The 24,900-nt window shown below is 44.9% G+C and overlaps 1 protein-coding gene across 2 annotated transcripts in view; it reads left to right on the top strand.

The window, feature by feature from the left end:
- Nucleotides 1-1,196: 1,196 nt before the first annotated feature.
- The window catches only part of ROR1 (ROR family WNT receptor 1), a 158,712-nt gene continuing 135,008 nt past the window's right edge, over nt 1,197-24,900 (top strand). For both annotated transcript variants that reach the window (XM_085586130.1, XM_077785317.2), the window contains exon 1: nt 1,197-1,360. Coding sequence is in view for 1 of the 2 variants with exons in the window: in XM_077785317.2 (XP_077641443.1) it covers nt 1,258-1,360 (103 nt within the window). In the remaining variant the exon portion in view is untranslated. The remainder of the gene's footprint in view (nt 1,361-24,900) is intronic.

Genomic DNA, 24,900 nt, shown 5'->3' with positions numbered 1-24,900 from the left:
GGAAGGGAAAACGAGATAATCCCTCAGGGAGAGACCCTGGGGAAGGGAAAACGAGACAATCCCTCAGGGAGAGACCCTGGGGAAGGGGAAACGAGACAATCCCTCAGGGAGAGACCCTGGGGAAGGGAAAACGAGATAATCCCTCAGGGAGCGACCCTGGGGAAGGGGAAACGCGACAATCCCTCAGGGAGAGACCCTGGGGAAGGGAAAACGAGACAATCCCGCAGGGAGCGACCCTGGGGAAGGGAAAACGAGATAATCCCACAGGGACTGTCCCTGGGGAAGGGAAAACGAGATAATCCCTCAGGGAGAGACCCTGGGGAAGGGAAAACGAGACAATCCCGCAGGGAGCGACCCTGGGGAAGGGAAAACGAGATAATCCCACAGGGACTGTCCCTGGGGAAGAGAAAACGAGATAATCCCGCAGGGAGCGACCCTGGGGAAGGAAAAACGAGACAATCCCTCAGGGAGAGACCCTGGGGAAGGGAACGCCACAATCCCGCAGTGATTGTCCCTCAGGAAGGGAACGCCACAATCCCGCAGGGAGCGACCCTGGGGAAGGGAAAACGCGACAATCTCCACAGGGAGCGACACTGGGGAAGGGAACCCCGCAATCCTTCAGGGACTGTCCCTCAGGAAGGGAGCGTCACAATCCCACAGTGATTGTCCCTAGGGAAGGGAGCGCCACGATCCCGCAGGGACCGTCCCTCGGGACGGGAACGCAACAATCCCGCAGGGACTGTCCCTCAGGAAGGGAACGCCACATCCCCGCACCGCCTGTCCCTAGGGAAGGGAGCGCCGCGATCCCGCAGGGAGTGACCCTCGGGACGGGAACGCCACATCCCCGCACCGCCTGTCCCTAGGGAAGGGAGCGCCACGATCCCGCAGGGAGTGACCCTCGGGGCGGGAACGCCACATCCCCGCACCGCCTGTCCCTAGGGAAGGGAGCGCCACGATCCCGCAGGGAGTGACCCTCGGGACGGGAACGCCACATCCCCGCACCGCCTGTCCCTCAGAGCTCTGAGGGGCGGCTCTGAGGGCGGGCGGCTCCTCCGCGCGGGGACAAAATGGCGGCGCCGCGGGCGCGGGCGGCCGCGCGGGGGCGCTGCGGGGCCGGGCAGCGCTGCCGGCGGGCCGGGCTGAGCGCCGAGCGCGGAGCGCTGAGGGCCCGGCCCCGCTCCGCCTTCCCCGCCGGCACAGCGCGGGACGGAGGAGCGGCGGCCCCGCGGTGGATGCGGGAGCAGCGCCGGCTCAGGAATGCAGCAGCCGGGCGGCGCGGACGGGAGCCTCCCGCTGCTGCTCCCGCTGCTGCTGCTGCTGCGAGCGGGGAGCCGCGCCGAGCCCGGGGACGCCACGCAAGGTAAGGGGGACGGGGCGGGCGGCGGCGCCGGCCGGGGCGAGACAGCCGGGCCAGCGCTGAGGGGAGCCGGGCCTCCCCTGTAACCAGTTTTATGCGCGGTCTGTGTTTAATTGCTTCGTCAAAGAGCTGTTTCCAAGTGTTGCGGCCGGTGAGCGTCCCCAGCGTAACCATTGCCAGCGGTCCCGCTTTGCGGTCCGTGGTGCCCGATGTTACCGCTCTGGGCTTGTCCCTTAGACCCGGCTCTCAGTGCGTGTTTCGCCATCTCACCCCCTTTCTATCCCTCGAAAACGTTTATTTATTTATCTGTTTGTTTATTTACTTTCAAGCGTCTTCGTTTTCCTTTTAGCGAGTTATATTTATCCCGCGATCCTTGTGCTCTATCAGGGTTCTGACTCCAGCCTCTTTGCGAGGGATTTATGTGTAAAACGTAGCGCAGCCCAGGCATAAAGGGAGCTCGGAGCTGGGATAGCTGGAACTGGAAAAAGACTGATTCCTTCAGGCCAAGTCAGTAAAAAGTGAGCCGTGTTTTTGGACGCCTGCATGAGAATTTCGCTGGGAGTTGGATGTACGTGAGCTCCGGCTCCTCCAGAGTGGTTTGTGGTGGGTACTTCAATCACAACCCACCTCTGAGAAGTGCTGCTTGATAATGTGCCAGTACTTAATATTTCAAGAAGTGAAAAAAAGCGAACGCCTAAGAGAGAAAGTTGATAGAAAAAGCTAAAATTTAACCCAAATTGTAAATACTGTGGGATAACTGCCTTTCAAAATGTGCTTGTAGCTAACAGGTAAAACTCTCTTGTCACATCCCTGAGCCTGCGTTTCTGCCGCTGTCCCTAAGGATGCTGTTCCCGGGGCTGCATCTCTTGGAATGACTTCCCCACGTCCCAGGAGTCTCGTGGTGCAGATTCAATGGCTGGATGCGTTCTAGCTCGGGTCGGAATTCTTCATGACATCTCAACGGGAAAATTTTCAGAAGTTGTTTTTTAGTGTCTCCAGGGACTGCTGCGTATGCTTAACAAATAACTGTATTTTTTAAAGGGGCAAAAAAAGCCATTTCCCTCCTGTTTTTTCATATAGTTTCAAAGCTTTGGGCAATGCAGTTTTTTTGGTTTTTTTTCAACTTTCAAAGAGCCTGGAAGGGAAAAATAAAACCACATTAACATAAAGCAACTGGTCACATTGGGTCTAAAACGGACCATTTTTATTTTCTGTGCATTCTGCTGAGAAGTACCTATCAGAGAATGAGTTCACCTTTATGTGAATATATGAATATTGTCATTATTAGTCATTATATGTTAATGTAGTCATTACAGTACAGGTCATGTAGTACAAGTCACATCAAGGGGGGCTTCAGCTCAATATAATAAAGTATTTTTTTAATAGTGAGAACAATAACTCACTGGAATTACCACCCCAGGATGTAGCGGAATCCTCATGGCTGGAGGTTCCAAGATGAGACTGGATAATCTCAGCCAGGATCCCTTTCCCACAAAAGGCTGGACCAGGTGATTCCTCCAGTTCCCTTCCAGCCTGGACTGTGATCTGTGATTATGTACAGTTACTTTCCACAGTGAAGTACTTCCTGTATTTTAAATAATATCTTTGGCAAGTGCTTATAGTGTGGATTCATGAGCAGATCAAGCGATTTATTTATTTTTCATAGATAGACATCTATCACATGTTCAACCACGTACTAAGTTTTCTCCCAAACTAGGTTTTGTGGAAGAATAAGGGAACCTGAACATCCAACACCAATTAGAAAAACCAAACAAAGAAAAAGCCTGTTCTACAAAGTTTTACAGATTTCTTTAAGGCGACTGTAGTTGTTGGGTAAATAGAATTTGTTCTATCAGAAACCCAGCCCAGATGGAATCTTCAGTCCCTACCCTTTAACCCTGACATGTTCAGAAAGAGAATGTGGACCACTGTCTCCTGCTGCTGCCTTTTTGTCCATGACCTTTCCTTGTAGGGAGCAAAACAACCCCAAAAGCTTTGTCCATTCACTGCCTTTAGGGTGCTCACAACCCCAGCGTTCCAAATAAAAGCACAAAGTTAATGTCAATTTAAGGAACAGCAGCTCTCCAGCTTGGATATTTTCTGCAGCATGTGGCTGTGGATATTCCCAGTTCAGCTCGATTATTGTTCTTCCAGATCCATGGAACTTTGCGAGGAGTAACAATGAAAGAAGTGTAATAGAAAAATATTTTAAAAGCTTGGAGTAAACCCACAGACCTCGAGATTGTGTTTTAGATTGTAGGGGTGCTGCTGATTTCCTTGAAAGTTGTGAGATAAAGTTCCACAGCTCTTGATTAGTCCCTGTGGTTAATTGTTTCATCCCTGGGTCACAGGCTGCTGCTTCAGCCACCTATCCAGGAATGAGTTTAAAAACAAACAAAATGCTTTTGTTGCCTTAAGCCTCTAAGAGGATGAGGGTAGATGTCACTGTTTGAGGTTGTAGCCTTGTATTTCTTGACAAAAGTGGCTTGAAGTAGCAGCAAATTATCTTCCGGACATCGTTTCTTTGTTTCCATAATTAACTTCTACTGAAACTGCTGTGTTAATTACGTCCTCACAGGGATTTAAAGTGTTGCAAATGAGAGTTAGGTAGGGGAGTATTATGGATTTAAGTAGGCAAAGAGAGGGGAAAAAAGAGTTTCCCTGAGGTGTGACACTGGATCCTGCTCTTTAGAAACAGATGTAGAAATCCAGCAGTCTGCTGGGACTCCAAAGAGCACCTCAGAGTTGAAAACTCTTTTAAAAAATCTCTAACTAAATGCAGCTGCTTTACACACAGCGATTGTCTCGCAAGCCAGAAACATGTAGAAAGTTAACTCAGACAAAAAGTGTAAACCTTTCCTTCCCCGGGCCCTGAAAACCAAAACCCCCTCAAGTCATCCTCAACTGCAGATTCGCTGCTGTTGTGTGAAATGTTGTGTCTCGCTGGTCTGAGGTGCTCTCCCCTCGGGTGGGCACCCCGGTGATGGGCGCTGTGGAAATGGCACAGCTGGCACAGCTGGAGAGTCTCACAGCCCGGGCAGAGGTGGAGCTGTGACACCCATCACCCAGCCTGCATTTTGACACGCTCCTCCACGCCGAGGTATTTAAACGAGTAGCAAATCCACTTATTTTACCGTTTAGATGCTCTCTTTGATCCAGGTTCCTGCTTTTAAAAATTAGCAAACCCCGTGCTGTGTCTTGAAATCGGCTCCCTAAAGAAATTCTGGGTTTGCCCCAGCCCCAAACAGTTGAATAATGAAGTGACTTTGTAGGGCTTTTCTTGTTTCTTTTTCATTGTAATCAAGAAGATGTTGAAAGTCAATGAATCTGCACATTTATAAAGGGTACAGCAGTGAAATGAATAAATGAGAGCAGTTGTCAATGGTTCTTTGTAAATAACAAAATATTGGTGTTAGCTGAAGGATGCTTCTGTGGGAGTGGCGATTGCAGTTTTACATCTTTTATGATGAAGTGCTTTAAAATTCCTAAAATTCTACATTTGGTGTAAAGTTTCTTTTGGTCAGGTGCTGCAGAGGAAGTTACAATTTTTTTTAAGTTACAATTTTTTTTTTCTGTCTGTTTACAAGCAGAGTCACTGCTGTCCTTGCCAGGAGCATGGCATGTGAGAGGCTTGGACATGTTTAATGTCATTTAATTGGGCTGGAACGACAGGATAGCCGGGGGTGCTACACTGTGAAGTTTGCCAAGGTGGAAAAACAGAATAATTTCAGCTTAAATATATAGCACTAGTGTGTGATGTGATGATAAAGCTCTAAATATTACTATTATTTAATAGTAAAGGTCACTGAAGTCTGCCAGGGAATATAATGTAAAATAAAAGAACTTGCCTATATTTGGACTTTAATGGAATGCAATATTGAAAATGGTGCTCTGCCAAAGTCAGGCAGCTTGGGGGAAAGAAGTAGCTTGAGAAAGGAACCCTTTAGTGAGGAAAGCAATAACCTCAGGCTGCTTCCATGCCAGCATCCCGGCGTGAGGAAGATTGCTTTCCAGGATCTCCTCCTGAAGTGGAGACACTGGAGTGCCACTGTTTCCAAGTAAATCTGCAGGGCAGCAGATGAAAGGAAATGCTTGTGGAAAGAATCCCATGGTTTGTGTTGGTGGGATGGACACAGATTTGGAGGATGATTGTCAGGTAGGATTCCTGAAAAAACGGTGCAGAGTGGTCACCAAGAGGAGCAGAGGGCACAGCAGTGGCAGGGAGGAGGGACTGACAGGGATAAATGGGCTGTGGGGCCAGAGCTGTGTGTGCTTTCTCTGCTGGTTCCCCACCAGGCACTCTGTGGAGCTTCTGCCCAGGGCAGGAGCAGGAGGAAGCTCAGGTCGAGGCTGCTTTGCTGCTTCACCGAGTTCCCTGGGCTTTTTGGGCTTGGTATCCTGCTCTGACAAACCCCCTGGAGAGCTGTGTGGGGTCTGGGTGGTCAGAGAGGGTAAAGGACAGCACAGAATGGTCCTGCAGGACCTGTTCTGGATCATGGTGGTGGTGAGGGCTGGCTGCTGTGTCCTGTTGGCTGGAGTGTGCCAGTTTGGGGGTGCTGGTCCAGCCTTGGCTTAACCTGCTGAGATTTTCTGATCTCTTTGCTCCTATTTCCAGTGAGTCTGGGAAATGGCTGAGGCTGAGTCAGGGGAGGTTTAGGCTGGGTATCAGGAAAAAGGTTCTCACCCCAGAGGGTGTTTAGGCACTGTGCAGGCTCCTCAGGGAATGGGCACAGCCACAAGGCTGCCAGAGCTCCAGGAGCATTTGGACAATGTTCTCAGGGACAGGGTGGGGTTGTTGGGGTGTCTGTGCAAGGACAGCAGTTGGACTGAATGATCCTTTGGGGTCCTTTCCAGCTCAGGATTCTGTGATTCTATGATGTCACATTGGAGACAGGAATCCTGGGTGTATTTATCATGCCCTGGGAATGCTGAAGGCAAAAATAATCTGTCTGTGTTTTGTGTCAGGGCAAACTAAAAAAAATAACAAATAAGGCAAGTTCCTGTGTGTACAGGCAGCCACTGTCCCCAAGAGCTGGAGCAGAAGTGCTGAGAACTCTGTGCAGACATTCCATGGTCTCTATAAGCCCTGCTGATGCTCTGGGCTGTGCAGAGATGTGCATTCACTCACTCTCAGATATTTGGGACTAGCTTTAAGTTAGGACTTTGCCATCCCAATACGCACTGGGAAAGTTCCATAACTGGGTGAGTTCTTGAGAAAAGCTCATGCAGGCTCTTGGGGGAAGCCTGCATTTTATTAAAAGCTTTTTTTTCAAGCTGCTCAGGTCATATGCTGAAACTGATACGGCACAAGGGCTTCCTGTGACCTTCTGCTCCTTCCCTCCCAGGGCTGTCCCCCTGTCCCGTTCCCAGATGCTCTGTCTGTCTGCAGCACAGCCCTGAACATCTGCTCCTGGCAGATCCAGGAAGGAGCTGGAACAGTGGAGCTGGGAGCTGGAGCAGCAGCAGGCCATGGGAAATGGAGAGATCAGAGATAAACCAGGGAAAAATGCTTTGTAACCTCACACATTCACTCCAGAGACTGGGAATGGAGCAGGGGATGCTCTTCCTACCCTGGGAACTTGAGGCTGGCTCTGGAAGGATGTGCATTTCCACAGCCACAGTGTGAACACTCCTCTGCAGAGCTGCTCTGGAGGCCCAGTCCCTCCTGAAGATGCTAAACTGAGCTTTTAAGGATGGAAGGTGTTAATGTAATGAGCTGCCTGAGGCTCTCCATGCTGTGGCTGGTCCATCTAGAACACCATGGCTGCTCCTGCAGAGCAGTTCATGTGCTGGACAAAGAGGGATTGGGATCTGGGTGGCCTTAATTTCAAAATTCTTGAGGGCCTTTAGCTCTTACCATGTTGACATCCACTCCTGTGGAACATTTTAGGTGTAGAGGGGGTTTGTTCTCTCTCTGAATTCAGCTTCAGGCATTCTGTCCTCAAAGGTAAGTGTGACTGTGAGCACACAGAGGTCTCTAGAAGACAGAAGCTTGGGCAGACTATGGAAAAATAAAATCAGTGTTAGAACTAAGACTAGACCTGGTTTTCCTCAAGTGAGGTCCTCTTTGCAAAACCTCTGTCAACCTTTCTGCTCATGGAGAGGAATCCTCCTCGTTTACAGGGAATCTCTCACCTGTGACACCTTTGTGGAGTTAATGTATATGTGAGCCCTGTGCAGTCTGCACTGTATTTTCAACAGCTCTTGCCTCTCCCAGTTTTTCCTGCAAGGGGTCAGTTATCATGGGTGAGCATCTCTTCTCCAAAATTAACTTGGCTTCCAATGAAAGGAAGTGTCTTTATAATTGTTTTGTTTACTCTGAAGTACTTGATGTGCTGTATAAGTAACAAGCATTCTGCGCGTTTTCATTTTAAATTCTTTTTTGTATATGTTAATTATTCATTCCATATGTTTGGATTTTTCTTTATAAAACACATTATCTCTCTGTGAATTTAATGAGAATCTGTAGAACGATGGAGACATCTCTTTTTCTCCAGAACGTGCTGAGTGGAGAGAGAACCACGTTGAGCTCTGCTTTCAATGAGTTTCACCTACAGTGACAAGAGGTCATTTAATTCCCAGCTGATTGTCAGGAAGATGGATTTATATCATTAAATGCTTTCAGGAGGCTGAGGAAGAGCTCGTGGTGGACCTTTGCTTCTGCCTGCTGGCATCTCTGAGGCTGAAACACTTCATGCTCACCAGAGGATGTTTCTGAACTGAGGGCCCCTGACTTTTACATTCACTTTTCTTGGCAGCCTGACAGAGCCCAAGTCTGGCAACCTTTGTAAGTGAGATGCAACAAGCCTCACTTATTTCAGCTATTGCTCTGTCACTGTGTTTTTAATTTACTGTAATTCAATAACTGACACAATGCTGGAGTAAATAAATGGGCTGTGAACATTCTCATAGACCTTGGGCGTCCAGCTCAGGGCAAGATTTAGCTTTTAATTAACACTGTCCATGAGATTTATTGTTAAAATTGCATCCTTTTAAATAAGTCAATCTGAAGTTGATTAAGAGATGAATAATTGAAACCTGCTGTGGGATAACAGAATGCATTCTAGTGGATGCAGCAGTGGAGCAGTGGAACTCCAGATCCCTTTTCTCCTGAGTTTTGGGTCTTTCCCATAAGCTGGATGTCGTCATTATCTTTTCTGTGCAGGATTTGTTGCTCTATGTTGAAAAAAATACATGTTCTTCAATCTATTAAGAACAGCAGCATTTTACCTGTGTATAAACTGCATTCTTATTACAGCAAAGAGCTTTAGGAAGGCCTTGAGACATCCTGGTAAAAACCCTTAAAGGGTTTTTGCTCCTTTCACTCCCCTCTGCTACACAAATTCTGCAAAAAGAGGCCCAGGCAAGGGAAGGAGCTGTAAAGGCATCCTCTCACTGGAGGGGAATCTTATTAGCAAAATTATATTTCATCATAAAAGAAAATACTGACCTGATTTTCTTGTGTTCTACAGGAAGAGATGGTATCTGATTTGCCTTTTTGCTTTTGAGAGCCTGTTTGTAGGATGTGATATATGTTCTTGCATTCTGTTTGTGATTGATCTTTTTTTAAATCCTAATGAGTATTTCTGACCCCTGAGCAGCAGTAAAATGTTCACAAACTTGAGAGTATTTTATATGCAGCACTTAGACAATTTTCTCTTAAAATCTGTTGTCTCTTACTTTTCCCAGCAGCAAATATGGTCTTGATATGAGGAGCTGTGTGAGCAACCCCTCTCATTTCAGGCTGAAAAACCTCCAGGGAATGTCAATATCAATATTTGTTGGTTGAGCTGTTCAGGGTGAGACAAATTAGGTTGGGCATGGAGTGAACTGGACCATTCCTTCCTTCCTGAACTGGTTTCACTGGGGAGTCACGTTTGGCACTGATCACACTTGTGGCTCTGCTTTCAACATTTCTGTAGGTCCTGATGGTTCTGGGGAAGTTCTTTGATCTGTCTTGAAAACTTCAAAAGTTGAGAGTTGGTACTGGGGGGAGGAGAAAAAGGTGGTCTTGGTGTCGATAGCAGGTACAGTGAATTTTCAGGGAATTCATGCAATAAGGAGGAGAGACCACCTGCAAACTGACAACTTCTCCTTGCCATGAGGCCTTTGGTAACAATATCTCGTGGTGGAAGTGACTGCTGTAAGCAGGGCACCTTTACAAGTATTTTTGGGAATCTGAACATTTAAAGTTGCTTTCTTAAGTTTATAGGCTGTGTTTGGTTCCCTCATCCAAGAGAGAAGTCTCGATCCTGTTCAGTTCTCTCATCCAAGGGCATTCTGAAGGCTCTGGGCTTGGAGCTCTGAAGCACTGGGTGAATTTTTTGGTATCTTATATTTATTGTGGAGTACCTCTGGTACATCCAACTTTAAAAATCCATGGTTAGCTCTAAGAGCAATCCCCTTTTCCAGGAAGTTTTGACAGAATGCAGCAGCAAAGTCTTAACTGGAGTTTTCTCTGTCAGTAAATGAGTGAAGCTGTGGCCTCAGGCATCACAGCCCTTCCAGCAGGGTCACAGCAGGGACAGTAGTGCTGGCACTGCCTCTGCTTTGGGAAAATCAGAGTTCAGGCTCCTGCACAGGTCTGTACATCAGGTGTTGTTTGTTTTGCTGACAGCTCTACAGAAATCCCCTACCCAAACCTGTAATTGTCGGATGTTCTGTTATCCTATTCCTGCTGCCAGTTATTATCTCCTGAGATTATCAAGGGTAACTTCACCTGGACTAATTGTAATAACTGACAAAGCCCGAGGGCAAGAATTCTGTCTCAGCAGTGCAAGGAGGGATTAGGTGTGTGTGTATTCCATGTAATTTGCTGAGAGGTGTCTATGTACAGATCTGTCAGGAGAACTGTAAAATCGTTTGAAATGTTGCAAGGGATGGATGTGTGGTGATAGGAGGCTCAACTTTCTTCAGCCTTTGTTGCATTATCCCACTGAAGTGAATTTCATAGGCTTTTTTCTGCCCTTCCTGAATAAGCTGGTGTCAGGCTCCTTGAGAAGGCACTTATGTTCTTGAAGGATTATTGTGCTAATTTAGCTTTCATTTCATCAGGTATCAAGACTTGATTTTATCCTGCTGTTTGTTGCTCTGTTCTTACTGGGAATTACTGACACCAGAGATGTTGAGGATTACACTGAAGATGACTGAGGTGCAGCAGGGAAATGGTTTTTGATCTCTACTTGCTTTGCTGTCCTAAAGATCCTACAAGATCCTAAAGAGCGTGGTTATGGCTGAGTCACTCAGCAGTGCTGATTAAAACAGTCAATCTGAGCAGCAGAGCCTGACAGATTTTCTGTCAGAATCCTTTAGAGGATGCATGTAATGAATCTTTTAGTAACTTTAGTGGGCAGTTGTTTTCAGTCAGCTGAAATATTTCCTGTGCTAAGGAAGACAGACTTTCCACGTGAAAGTCATGATGTGCCCACATCCCCTGGTGTGGGATGTTATTGCCTTAAAAGAACTCCAAAGAATGAACTCAGTCCTGCTAATGATGGTACTTGTTACCAGTACACAAACAAAGGACACTGAAAATTAATTTTGATATGTTTTCCTTATTTTTAGACTGAAATCCACTCTTTTCTTCCCCCTAGAAAATGCTTTTGCTGCTTTGTTTCCAGACACACTTCAAATGTAGAGTGTCCTGGAATATTTTATCCTGAAAAACAGGGAAATGCAGATCCTCTTATGCACTTTGTTGGACCCAAACTACACGTGGTGCTTAAAGAAATGGGAGAAATGTTTTGTTCTGCTCCATTACACTGCTACAACTCCTGAGTGTTTCCCAACATCTCTGGTATCCAAATGGACACTGGTAGCACTGGGATGGTTTTTGTCCTGGCGTTGTGCTTTGCCCCTTTCCCAGAGCTGGGAAATGCCCTCTGCAGGAGGTGGGAAACTTGAATCCTTGGGATTGAATCCTGAGGCACAGGATGCAGCGTTCCCTTTGCTTCCTGCACCAAATGCCACGGGAGCAGGGATGGTTTTGATCTGGGTGTGATGTGGGGCTGGCTCAGCTCGCAGGGCTGAAAGATGAGTGTCACTTCCAGCACTGGCTCTGGGAGCACACAGGGGCTGCTCTTCCAAACCTGGCCCAGGGAAGGACAAACCAGGGCTTTGCAGACAGGAACAAAGCTGCTCAGGGAGGGATTGGATTTCTCCAAACAAAATATTATCCAAAAATATTCCTGGGGTTCAGATGAGCAGCCAAATGCAAATGGTTGCACTTTTTGTTCCGTATATGTTCTCAGGGTCTCCAGCAGCCCTAACGATAATATCCCAATTTGTCCTCCAAAAATGTGCACAAAAGACATCTCATTTGGCTACTAATAAATAATACAGAATTCAGTTAAATCCTAATGAAAATACACTGTTTCTGTGAGGAATATTGCTCAGACTGAACGTGGGACTTGAAATAATTTCCAAATTTTAACTCCATTTGTGTGCAAGGAAAACATTTGCAATACTTGGTGAAAGTTGTTGCAACCTGAGACAGTATTTGTTCTTGGAACCTATATTTAAAAACTTCTTGTGCAGTTCAAGGAGAGCAATAGTTCTCTGAGCAAGAGCTTTTTACATTTTGGAGGAATATAAAGATAAAAATGGAAATGTTTAATGCTGTGCTTTTAAAGTTTGACTGGGAAGCAACTCCTGTTTCACTCTGTTATGTGGCTTTTTGGGCTTTTATTACTTTTCTCATCACTGCATAGAGTTTTGAAATGAGTGATTTTTGTATATGTAGAGAAAGGATTTTATAATCTTCAGGATTTTTCCATTTTGCCTGAATTTATCAAACATTTGTTCAGATGAAGTGAAAGGGGAGGCAGCTTCAAGTGTCTCTTTCCTGTTGCACAGAACCTGAGCCTCTCTGAGTTCTGCAGATTTTCCCCGTTTGAGCCAAACTAGGAAACATTTTAGATACTTTGTGCTCATTCATCTTTGATGTTTGGGACTTCGGTGGTTTATTTTGGCCATCAGCCCAGGTGAAAATGTGCTGGAAAAGGGGTGCACCTGGCAGGGGAGGGTCTGGCAGCCCTTTCTGACCTGCACCAACGCTTTCTGCCCTGGGTCAGTTTTAATCCAAGTTATTTCTGGGGTTTCCAGCTCATTTCTGGATCCTGGAATATCTGAAGATGCAGGAGGATCACCTCTGGACAGCACAAGCACTAAATATTTCAAAATTCACTTTTACTGCCCACTTGCCAGGGTGGATTTTTTTGGTTATTTTTTGTTATTTTCTTGTGTTTTAATGACAAACTTGCCCTCTGTGGGACCGAGCTGGTGGAGCTTTGGAGAAGAAATGTCGTGCACTGAACTTTGGGATTTGCTGTGTCTTTGCTAAAGGCTGGTTCAGAAATTCTGGGAGCTTTGAAGGCACCATCCCACAGTGCAGCTGCTTTTTCACTCCCATTCCTTGGGAGGAGCAGAGCCCACTCGGGACTGTGCCTTTGAGCTGCTCTGACAGATCAATTCTATTGCCATTTCAAGGTCCTGGGGGTTATTTGGGTTTCAGTGGATTCTAACAACTGCTTCCATGTTTTCTATTAACATCTCTTTCATTCTGGGAATGTGCTTTGCTTAATTGGATCTTTAAAGCCACAAGAGGATATTTTGACTAAGCCTGTTCCTCCTTACACTCGAGTAAATTCAGAATAAATGCGTCCTGTGCCCAATGCTGGTAATGAATTGTTAGGGAGTCCATGATAAATGCTCCATCATATGCTTTGCATGCATTTTATTAAAAAAAAAATCAGTTTAAATGCATTTTTTTGTACAGATGGAGCAGTTAGAGGTTTACCTGAAGCCCCTGATGTGGTGTTAGAGATGTGCTGTAGCTCAGCCCTTACATGCACATGATGAAGAGCAGAGAAACACAAGCCATGAAGTCCTGCAGCAGTGCCAGCTCCTCAGTTGGTTTGTGTTTATAAGCAGATGCTTCTTCTTTAATCTGGGGAGAGATTGGTGCATTCTCCACAGAGGGGCTGATTTACCAAGAGATGCAATCAATTTGTTTCCAAGCACAGACATGTCTGGGATAATACAACACAGGCACACCAATAACAATGCTGTTTTTAATGCTTTCTTCTTATTTTTCATTTTTTACTGACTAGGGTTATTAAAAAAAATCATCTGTACCACTTTAATTTTCAGGGGAGAAGGTACTGGGGAGCAGGATTACAGATGTTCACATGCCCAGACCTTGTAGGGGTATTAAAAAATGAAAAATCTGCAATATTATTTGCCATGGCAGCTGCAATGATTGACCTGTTTTAACTTTCAGAAACTTTGTTTATATTAGAAGCTTTATATCTCAAATAAAATTAGTTTTATGTGAAGGGGAACTACACTGGTGATGATTTTGTTTAGGAAATAATGTCAACACCCCAAAGCATTTCTGGTCTTTGATTTTTCCAGTGTCCAATGGAAGCCTTGGGTAGGGGCTGAATAATGTCTGGTTCTGACTCCTGTTGCAGCACACAGAGAACGTCTTGACAGCTTCCAAACCAATAATATCTCACTTATGTTTCAATATATGAATAACAGTCCAGGCTTTCTAGAGATTAACTTGCACTAATGCAGTTCTGTAACATGCTGCAGCCAGATGAATGGAAACCCTTCAGCATTGGGAAGAACAGGAATATATCCCTTTTAAAAATGTGTGTTGTAGCAGGGATGTGCAGGGACATTGTTTCACTGAGCCACACTTGTGTTCTTTTAATTAAGAGGTGCAGTTAGCAGAGCACATGATACTCCTTCCTCTTCATGCTGTTTCTTTCCTCTTTTCTAATCTCTGCTCTCCAGTGTGGTTTTTCTTCTTCACGGTCCTTGGGAGTCTTGTTTTTCCAAAGGGATCCCCTGCTGACTATTCGGAGGTCTGTTTAAGCAGTTTCTTCAGCTCTGCTTTCAAAGAAGTTGCTCCCTTTGATTCCTGAAATCATTCCTCTGCTGTCTGCTGGTGTCTTTGTGGTGCAGAGATGGGGAAGAGGCCAAAGAGCTGTGGTGCTTCTCTGTCCATCTGCCGTGGTGACACCTCATCCAGCTGGGATGTCCTTGGGATCCCTGGGCTGGCACCGGGGCTGGGGGCTGTGGCAATGAGTCTTGGCAAGGAGAGACTGGTGGGAGGCCATTCTGGGCAAACTGGTGCTGAAAAGCTGGAAAAGGGCACTGCTGCAGATGTCTCTGGTGCTTCCCAGCAGGCAAATCCTGTGGCAGGGTCTGGTGTTTCATCAGCCCCAGCAAGAAGTGAGAACTCCTCCCGCTGATCTGCTTCCCCAGGCAGTGGCTGTGGGGAGGGATAACGCCTCCAGCTGTTACCTCCTCTCTAGTTGTTTACTTATTAATTTTTAAGTGTATTTACTTTTTTTTTGTTGAAGAGGTTACTGATGTATTGAAACGGGTTGATTGTTTTTCTGTGATAACTTTAGTGCGGTAGGTGTTATCGTGGTTTCTATCAAAAATTTATTTTTATCTTCACTCCCCACTGGGACAGCACATCTCTCTCTTATACTGTGATGGGCTTTTGTTATTTTCTTGATTTCCCCCTTTGTTTATCAGCTCCCTTTGCCTCACTTTGCCTTTTTTCTTCTGTTGCCAGTGAATGGTGTTAATTTATTCTTGTCTCGAGGAAATCTTTGAAATGAGAAAGTCCCCTTTGCAGTAATATCTGCTGCTTCCTAGATGGCTGTGGTGGCAGAATCTCAGTGCCACATCTGTGTTTGTTCAAGGAGCAACAGGGGATGCAGCGGATGGGAAAGCGTTGAAGGCACCAGGAACTGGCAGGATAACTCAACGAAAGTGTTCAATAACAATCACTGCTCAAGGCCCCGGTCCAGCAGAGCACTTACCCATAGGCTGGGACTGTAAACAAGCTGATTTAAAGGGGCCCAGCTCAGTGTTCAGCGTCAGATCCCGCCTGAGTGCCTTCCTGGAGCAGCGCCCAAGTGACTGAGCTGTTCGAGTTGTTTTTCATTTACAGGAGTGAGGCTTGAAAGGGAGACCTGGCTGCTGCTCAGTGCTGTCCTGGGGCATCCAAGAGCTCACTGAGGCTTTTTAGGGCTCTGCCCCTGCTGCTGCTGCTGCTGCTTTTCCTGCCACTTGCAAATGTGCTGCTTTTTCCTCGCCTGTTTTCCTGCTCCCAAGCCCAATGATTTCTGCAGAATGGGAATCTGAAAGATGCAAATCACTCACTGCATGCCAGGGCACTGCTGTCACTGGTCATGTTTTCCAAGGGCCTCAACCCAGCTTGTGAGGTGGAAGATCAAAAAGGGAAGGAGCAAAAGAAGCAGTTATTTAGAGGTGTCTTTCTCCTTCACTGCCATCAAATACATGCACAACTCTCAGTTTTATGTACATACAAATAAAACTGGAGGTGAGGCTTGAAAATACAAACATAGATAATCTCTTTTTGTGACTCTTCCATCCATTTTAGAAGAGTTTCTTAAGGAAATGGGATTTTTTTCAAGCATTTCTTTCCATATGACTTTGATTAGTGGGAGGAACTTTCCTAGTGGGTTGATCCCACAAACCCTTTCTTTTGCAAGTTGTCTTTACTCCAGAGTGCTGGCTCCAGGGAAATCTGCCCTTCAGGGAATGACTCTGCTGCAGGTTTGCCATGGGCTTGCAACAATCCAACTGAAGCTGGATAATAATGTTTACCCACCTGTGTAACGCAAGTTCAGATCCTTGAATGAAAGGCCCTACTGTGCAAAAATACAAGGTAGCACTATTGGGGGGAGGGGGCCATTCTGTACCTGCAACTTTAGACTATTTACAGTGAATATAGGGAAGTTTCATTAAGGAAAAGGTGTAGCTGGTTTGCACTCATGTGGGGTGCAAAGAAATAATATTAAAGGACAACAAAGAATATTAGAGAACAACACTACAGTTGTCACTATCTTAGTATTGGCAAAAATGTGAAGGATGGTTTTCTAATCCTTTCGGTGTGGAAATTCAGCTGCTGTCCTTGCTGAATATTCCTCTTATTGTATATATATGTATATATATTGAATATTCTGTCTGCCTCTTCCTCTTCTGGATTGTGTGTCCGTGTGATTTCTGACTAAATGTCAGCAGCAGGGAGAAGAAGGGGAGGTAGCAGAGGAAAAAGCAAAACGTGAGAACATTATTTTTTTGCAGAGGAAAAAGGTTTCAACAGGTGGGTGATGAAGAGGAGTGAAGAGTCAAATTTGCTAATCAATAATGCTTCCAGAATACAATATTTATTGTGTGTTGTACCTGTGGGGCCTGAACAAGGTTTATGGCACTGTCCAGGCTATTCCAGCTGCTGGGAAGGAACTGAAAACTCCTTTCTCTGGAACTTCCACAATGTAGAATTCAGTGGTGGTGATGGCAGTGGTGAAACTCCAGTGACTAAAATAGGAGTTTGCCCCTTCCTTCAATATATATTCAAGAAAGATGGAGAGGAACTTTTTACAAGGACATTTAGTGACAGAGCAAGGGGGAATGGCTTCCAACTGCAAAACAGGAGATTTGGGTTGGATATTAGGAATAAATTCTTGGTTGGGAGGGTGGGGAGGCCCAGAGCAGCTGTGGCTGCCCCTGGATCCCTGGCAGTGCCCAAGGCCAGGCTGGACACTGGGGCTTGAAGCAGCCTGGGATAATGGAAGGTGTCAGGGCTGAAACAGGATGAGTTTTAAGGTTCCTCCCAGCCCAAACCATTCCAAGATTTCCATAATTCTGTGCGACGATGTGTGAGAGGAGGAAGGGCAGGCTGGAGCAGAGATTTGACCAAAAGTCACCAAACAGGTTAAAAATAAAGTCCAGGCTCTCCCAAGCCTGCAGCAGCACTTTATATATGCTCCCCAAAACAATTCTTGAGAAGTAAATGAAAGAATATAGAAAATGATGAAATAAGCAGGAGCCCTGTTAATCTTCAGCCATGGGGGATGTGTGCATGCAGCACTCACTGAAGGGCCCAGAATGGTTCCTACAGAAGCCTCAGGGCAGGAAATACACCTGACAAAGCTCTAATTTGGAGACCTGTGTAAAACACCTTTCCTTAAGGCTTTGTTTCATATTCGCTTGGCTGAATCTTCTGACAAATTTTCCTCGAGCTTTACGTGCACAAACTGTATCGTTGTTTTGGAAAATGCAAGCCTGACCACTGTAAATGGGTTTATATTTCCAACAGGGCAGTTATTTAATTTCCTGTTGGAAGTCTGCAAATGTTGGCACTGTTCACTCTCTGGCAGGGAGCCAGAGGAGAGCACGGTATCATTAACAGGCTACAGCCCAGTGGAGATTTCTTCTGGTTTCATCCAAACTGTTAAGACTGAGCTATAACAAAATATAATTTTTGATTGAACTTCATAAAGCAGGCAGGGAGATCAGGGAAAAGAGGCTGACAGGATGTGCTCTGGGATGAGAACAGCTTTTGTCCTTCCTTACCTACTCTTGGGCTGGACCAATCCTGGTTTTGCTGCAGATTTAATCTTGCTGTGTAGTTTTCCACTAAAGCAGCTCAGAATGAAGCTGAGAGCTAATCCTGGAATTGGCTCTTTGGGTACAAACCCATTCCCTGTGCAGTTATCTTCCTTGGGATCCATGGCACAGGGTTGGGGCTCTGATAGTGACAGTGACACAACTGTAAGTCCTGAAGCCACCCAGGTGCATTCCCAAAGGATCCCTCAGCATCCAGAGGCCTGAGCTGGCTGGAAAATGCCATCTTCAGAGACAACCAAAGTCTGGTAAACAAAAAAGGTATTTTTGTTCAGAGTTTGTTTTAAATACCCCAACTCAAGTCAGCAGAAATGAATCAGACTGGTTTGCTGTGAAGACACATCATTTATTTTGGGTGTCTGGCACAGGCTCTCTGTACCTGATGATGCTTCAGGTGAGGCCCTTTTCCCACGTGGACCTGCTGGTGCCCCATTCCTGCTTCCCAACTTTGCTCCTGGAATTCTCCATTTCAGTGAGGTTTGCAGCGGGGACAAACTCTTAAATCTCCAGCTTGAACTCAAGGGATCCAACTTCATTTTCTTCTGTGAGTTTTCCACGTTGAAAGGAGCTATTTGTGGAAAACAAATGGTCAAATGACGTGGGAGGCTCTTCATCACTTGGGAGCCTTTAAATCAGGGCTGACTTGGGGAACAATGTGCTCACAGGAGCAGTGGGATGTGAGCAGAACCACTGGATACAGGGAATTGTGGCATGTGTCATGCAGGGGATCAGATTTAGGATTATTGTGGTCTCTCCTAAATCTCCCATAAAGCAGTACTTGAGTGTAATCTGTTTGGATTTCCCCTGCTCTGGGCTGCAGCAGCTGCTTTTTCTCAGGGATCTGGGGATGGAAGAGGAGCAGCTCGTGGAGAAACAAGCACAAATTCTATATTAGAGTCAATATTTGCACTCACTTTGCCTGGATTAGGGGGAGTTGGAGTGGGAAGAGCTGGATGATGGAAAGCAGAAAAAGGATAAAAGGCAGGTTTTGACCACCTGTCATCCTTTGGTGGTGTTCCTTGAATCATATTCTTGAGGCTGATATGTAGCTTAGGCCATTGGTATGTATTGAATCAGAATGGGAAGTACCATTGGGAAGTAAGAAAATAAATTTTGTATGTCAGAAATATTAGGTTGTTTTTTTTTCCCTGAGTCCTGAAAAACATGAAGTGCAGCTAAAGGAAATGGCACATAAACCCAAAACATATAAAACATATAAAAAATGATGTGCCTGGATTGATCCACTGCAAAGATGTACTTTCATATTTTTGTGATAACTTATTTAATAAGATCTGGAGGTTTTCTTTTCTTTTTGCTCATTTTTAAACAGATGAATGCACTTATCTGTATTTACATCATCTCCAGGCAACCCAGAGAGTGTTCTTTCCATATGCTCATGGAGCTCACAGCAGTAATAAGTGTAGAGGGACAGGAGACCCTCTGGTCCTTTACAGTTTCTTTTGGGTGTTAAATTTCATGCAGAAAATATGGTTCTTATTGCAGCTTGGCAGGCAACAGAAAAAAGCAAATATTCTCAATGTTCCATCGAAAAGAAATACTGAGAAATAAAAACTCCGTTTTTATTTCTCTGGTGATAGTATCCAGAAGTTACTGATTTTTTTTTTTTTTTAATAGTAGTTTTGATCAAGGATGCTCAGAACTGTTTACCAACAATTTTGAATTTTTTACTGTGCGTTGTTGTGTGTTATGTATTTTTTTTTTTCCTTTCATAGAGGACTACAAGTTAACTCTTGTGTGAGCTCCCAAAAAAACCCCATAGCAGGTCTGGGAATAAAAGCTGGGGATCTGTTCTTCCACATGCCTCTTTTACCAAAATTCCAAGATCAAAACATTTTTATTTATTTCTTTATCTGAAAGTAGTATGGGACCTATCTAGCTGTGACATATGGAGCCATCTCACATACATGAATCCTTATTCCTGAGCCCAAATTTTCAATCATGTCCTTCAACCCGTGTCCTTCCCAATCCTGCAAAAACCTCCTGCCATTGCCAGCTTGGAGGATTTGGGGAGGGGAGTGGGATGTTGATAGGAAGGAATCATTATCAGTTTGCTTTTGGAGGTGGTAATTATTTCAAAACTTGTCACCTTCATAAAATAAATGCATTTTGTGGCATTTCTTGGAATTGCCCATTGTGGGGTTGAAATGTTCTTTTCTCAATTTTAAAATGACAAAGTGCTCATAAATTTGCTGTTGTCACTTTGGGAAGTATTTTAATGAACAATTTTGAATGATGGAGTTCAAATTTGTTAGGAAATAGGGATGATATAAAATGATCATGTGATAATAGGATATTTTTGTATCATCCTTAATATGATAATATGATAAATATGTGATTTGTTAGACTAAAGTTCCTATCTTATGGGAAGCAAATCTGAAGAGATCAAGTATTTAAGGGGCTCTATAGTTACTTATGGAGAACATGATTATGGTTTTGATTTGGGAATGCTGGGTGTGAATAAAAGACAGAGAGAGGCCCTGGATAGGAAAGTATTTTAAAGTGAGATCAGTACAAAAGTTTAGGATAAACACAGCAACAAAGTCAGAAAAGCTGAGGCACAGAAGGGGATTGAAGCTCCAAGTGATAATGAGGGGAGCAGGAGAAGAGGAAGCCAGGAGAAAATGCTGACTTGTGACTCAGTGCACAGGAAATGTTCTGGAGAGTGAAACCAAAGGCTGGAATCCTTAATGCTCTTTTTTTTTGTACTGCTTTTGACCCTGCCCTGAAAAACCCAGCAGACACCAGGAATGCAAAGATATCAGCACTGCAATCTCAGTCTAAAATGAGAGAAAACTGTTAGGGAATGCTGGGATAAATGAGATGTTTTGGGATTTCTCCTGTCAGTTCTTCAAGCTCTGAGGAAGTTGCTCAGCCCGGGTCAGACTGAGGAGTGAGAGACCCTAAAAAAACTGGGAAGGAAGCAAAAAATGAGTGTGAGGATTTCGACATCAATCTGCTTAACAGCAGATAAAGTATTTGCACGCAGCTGGGAGATAACAAGGAGATAAATAGCCAGCTAAAATGTTTTTTTTTTCAGGGCCAGGTCCTGTCACACCAAGCTCTTTTCCCTTCAGAGCAGCTTGTCAGGCCCATGGGGGACACGGTGACGTGTCTGGAGCTGGTGTAAACTTGTGATGGCAGGGACAGACATGGGGAATGAGCACAGCTCTGTAAAGGAGTGGTTCCATGCAGGGAAAACAGAGAACCCCTAGAGATCTGGAAAACCTCGGGCCTGGCTTGGCTCTGCTGGCAGCAGACTGGGAATGGGAGCAGCAGTTGTGCTGGAGCACTCGGGGTGGGAGGCAAGCTCAGAAGGAAGTTGCTGTGAGAAACACGGTGATGCTCCTGTGAAAAATAAAACAGTTTAATAAAGGACAGTAGGCGACAAAGACAGTAAAGCAAAGATTATGGCTGGGTGCACCCTATTATTTTTGGGGATACCTCTTAAATACCTTTCAATTACATCAGCCTGTTGCATATTCACAACTTTATGCATATCCATAACTAGTTCACATTTTCCAGGAACTGTTTTACATGGCCCCTCCTCAGATCTGCCTTTCTAGAGCATGTGTGTATTTTGGCTGTGGTTTTGGCTCCTTCTCTTTATCACTTCCAGTTTGGGCCCTGGTCCACGCTGCCTTCAGATGGTGAGTGCTGATAGTTGGCAAATCTGTACAGGTGTCCTCATCCTGGGCATTGGATTTTATCCCATCCAAGCAGACATTGTAACACAAGCACACTTCTAGCAGCTATTGCACTAAGCTTAATTAACAACAGAAATAAAAACTATATCTTCATAGCAAAGTTACTTTAACATCACACATATAAAATCCATTTTAATATTTGTGAAAAGCCAACATTATAATATGTATCTACAACATTGCTAAACTGGAGAAATAGAAGAAAGAGGATGATGGACTGCATTATATAAAAATGGAGAAGCCACCTGTGTAAATGACAGCCCAGGAGCTGGTTGGGGTGCAGCTCTTGGGAAGGGATTTGGGAGCTGTGGAGGAAGGGGAAGGGAGCCAAGGCAGCAGAGCTGCAGTGTGAGCAGGCAAAGGTCGTGTTTGGCTGGGCAGGCAGCAGCACAAGAAGTCTCTGTCCCTCTGCCCAGCATGGGACAGACCTCAGCAGCAGGAAAACTCCATTTGGGAAGTGCAGCTGGAGAAAGGCAGGGAGAATCCAGAACCTCGCTGGTAAGGATGGAGGAGCTTTGATTGCATCACCAAAAAGGAGAAAAAGGGGGGAAAAGGATATAGATTGCATCACCAAAAAGGAAAAAAAAAAAACCTATATTGATTACATCACCAAAAAGGAAAAAAAAGGATATTGATCGCATCACCAAAAAGGAGAAAAGGGGGAAAAAAAGGATATAGATTGCATCACCAAAAAGGAAAAAAACCTATATTGATTACATCACCAAAAAGGAAGAAAAAGGATAGCGATTACATCACCAAAAAGGAGGAAAAAGGATATTGATTGCATCACCAAAAAGGAAAAAAAGGGTATTGATTGCATCACCAAAAAGGAGGAAAAAGGGGAAAAAAAAGGATATATTGTGAGTTGTAACTACATCAGCTGTTACAAGGAAGAAGAGAACAGCTTATTCCCAATGGCAGTGAATTGCTAAGACAAAAGATATTTGACTTAATTTAAAGCAGAATAGGCTTGATTTAGATATGAGAGAGAAAACTTGCCGGGGTGAGGAGAATAAAGCCTTTCATAGTCTTGGGAGGCCCTGAAGGCTGTGTTTTAACAAGAAATTAGATTTACATCTGTAAGGATGCAGTTTGGGAGGGGCATGGCCAGAGGACTGCCCCATCTCTTTACCCTGCATATCTTGGTGACCCTAAAGGGATCCTAGAGAAACCAAAGCTTCCATTTAGTCTTTGTCAATATTTTCCTCATTTGTTTATTGAGACCTTTACAAATACACTCCTTAATTAAAGCAATAATGGTATCATAGCTAAGTTTTTTCTTCTGTCAGACCTGATGAAGTATAAAATTCTTTTTGATATGAGCACTCACAGACAACAAACATGATTCAGACCTAAACTGTGTTCCATGATCCTGCAATCTCCTTCTGTCCTTGCTCCTGGGAATTCCCATAAAAAAGGGAGCTCCTGCAGTGCACATCCCTGCTCCTGTGGGTGGTATTCACTCACCTGTGCTGTTTCTCTCAAAGCCTATTTGGTTTTGCTCCTAGCAAAGTACATTTCTGGTTCTGTCCAAGGAGATGACAAATATATCTACTTTATTAATCACATGAGTCACTTGAGAGCAGCAGAACATCAAACATTCTGAAAGGGTTGAGCATGTCAGGATCTCTCTCATGTTTTTGCTCTATCTCTGTAATAGTCTTTGATTCAATTCTGCCTTCCCAAGTAGTTGGAGTCTGCCAAGAAGCCTCATCACTCGACACCAGCCCACAAAACTGAATAGACTTGGGTTCACTGTCGTTTTGAGTTAATGCATCAGTGATGAGTCCAGTCCAAGAGCAGAAAAAAATCTGTTTTCCAGGGTTGTGTGAGCCATTAAGAGGGGTAGCTCTGCTGGGACTAGTTTACATCGAAGTTAAATACCAGATAGGAGGGGTTGTCTGTACTGAAAAATAAGTAGTCTGTTGTTCTACAGAAAACAGAGGCCTGTTTCTCTCTAGACATGTGTCTAACTCACAATTCGGGCCCCAAAGGATGTGTCTGTTGAAAAGAGAAGGCAGAGATTGCCAAGAAAAAAAGGCATGCCCTGCTCAAATAACGAGTATTACTTTCCCCTTTCTCCTTCCTCCTTCCCCCCAAAATACATGGAGACACATACAGCCCGCCCCTTTTCTAATACTCAATTTTTTATTCAAATGGCCTGACCTGTAATCTCAGGAGTCTGAGGCTGTGTTTAGCTTTTCCTCCTTCCAGTGCAGATTTGTTTTGGTTTTTGTTTTTTTTTTTTTTTTCCCCCAGTAATCTCCATCTGACATCACCCTGTTTATGAAGTCTGCTGCTGTTCTGGAAAGATCAAACTCAGCCTTTTGATATTTATTAATCAGACTTTAGGTAAGGAGGTTTGTGTCCTGTGTAATGGTGTCAGTCAGTTGTGCCAGAATCCTGCTGTTTTCCAGGATGCAGAATGCCTGAATTTTATAAATTGTGGAATCCTTGTAATGCTGCCCCAGGGAACATGGGGTCACCTATTCCAACCTCTGCCTTGCAATCCAACCTCTGCCTGTTTTCTCTCTGGTTCTGTCACAAAGGAAGGAAAAGGGATTTAGGCAGCAATAAATAGATATTTGTTCCTAAAAACATCCCCCAATCCTGATTTCTGCTGAAAGGAACGTGAAGATGAAGGGACACAGGAGCAGCAAGGTCAGGGGCTGGCACTGCACTGCCCTGGGAGCACACCTCTACTATCCTAGAAAAGATTTCAACAAATTGGGCTGAAGCCCTGGAGGAAAAAGCTCAAAATCAATTCTGTGTTTTTATTTTGGGGAAATGAAGCCCTGATGCAGTGAAGGGGATGATGTTTTGTGCACATCTTTGTGATACCAGCAGGGACAGGGGTGTTATTTACAGCAAGGCATGACTGTAAATGGACTGTAAATGGCTGCAGACAAGGAAACCTCAGCTAAATTCCAGAGTTTCCTACGAGTAAAATCGCTGGGAGTGAATAATCCTGCAAGGGAGGTTATTGAAGCTGCAGTGCTGGAGATGTTTAAATTGGACAGGGCAGAGCTAGGGGGATTACATTCCTGGCAGCAAGTCCTGCCTGGCTCTGGGCTGGATGCACAGGTTGCTCCAGCCCTTGGGAAGTCAATGGGAGGCTTTGAGCTCACCCTGGATCAGCCTTTGCTGACTGAAGATGTCTCTGCTGTTTCTGGGATCCCTGTCAGCTTTAAATGTCACTGCAGAATTCCAGGTTTTCCCCAGCTGGAGGAGGGGATGAGTGATAGGACCAAATTTGCTGTCTCTGTATAATGATCCGAGTCTGCTGCATTGGTATTTTTTTAATATGTGGATAATAGACATTCCCCTTTGGAGGTGGGAATATGTCTTTCCCTCTCCCTGGAT

Source organism: Lonchura striata, chromosome 8 (assembly GCF_050655825.1).
Source record: "Lonchura striata isolate lonStrDom1 chromosome 8, ASM5065582v1, whole genome shotgun sequence".
NCBI classification, from domain to species: Eukaryota; Metazoa; Chordata; class Aves; order Passeriformes; family Estrildidae; genus Lonchura; species Lonchura striata.
The sequence above is the reverse complement of the archived record's forward strand: the minus strand, read 5'-3'. Positions and strand labels throughout refer to the sequence as shown.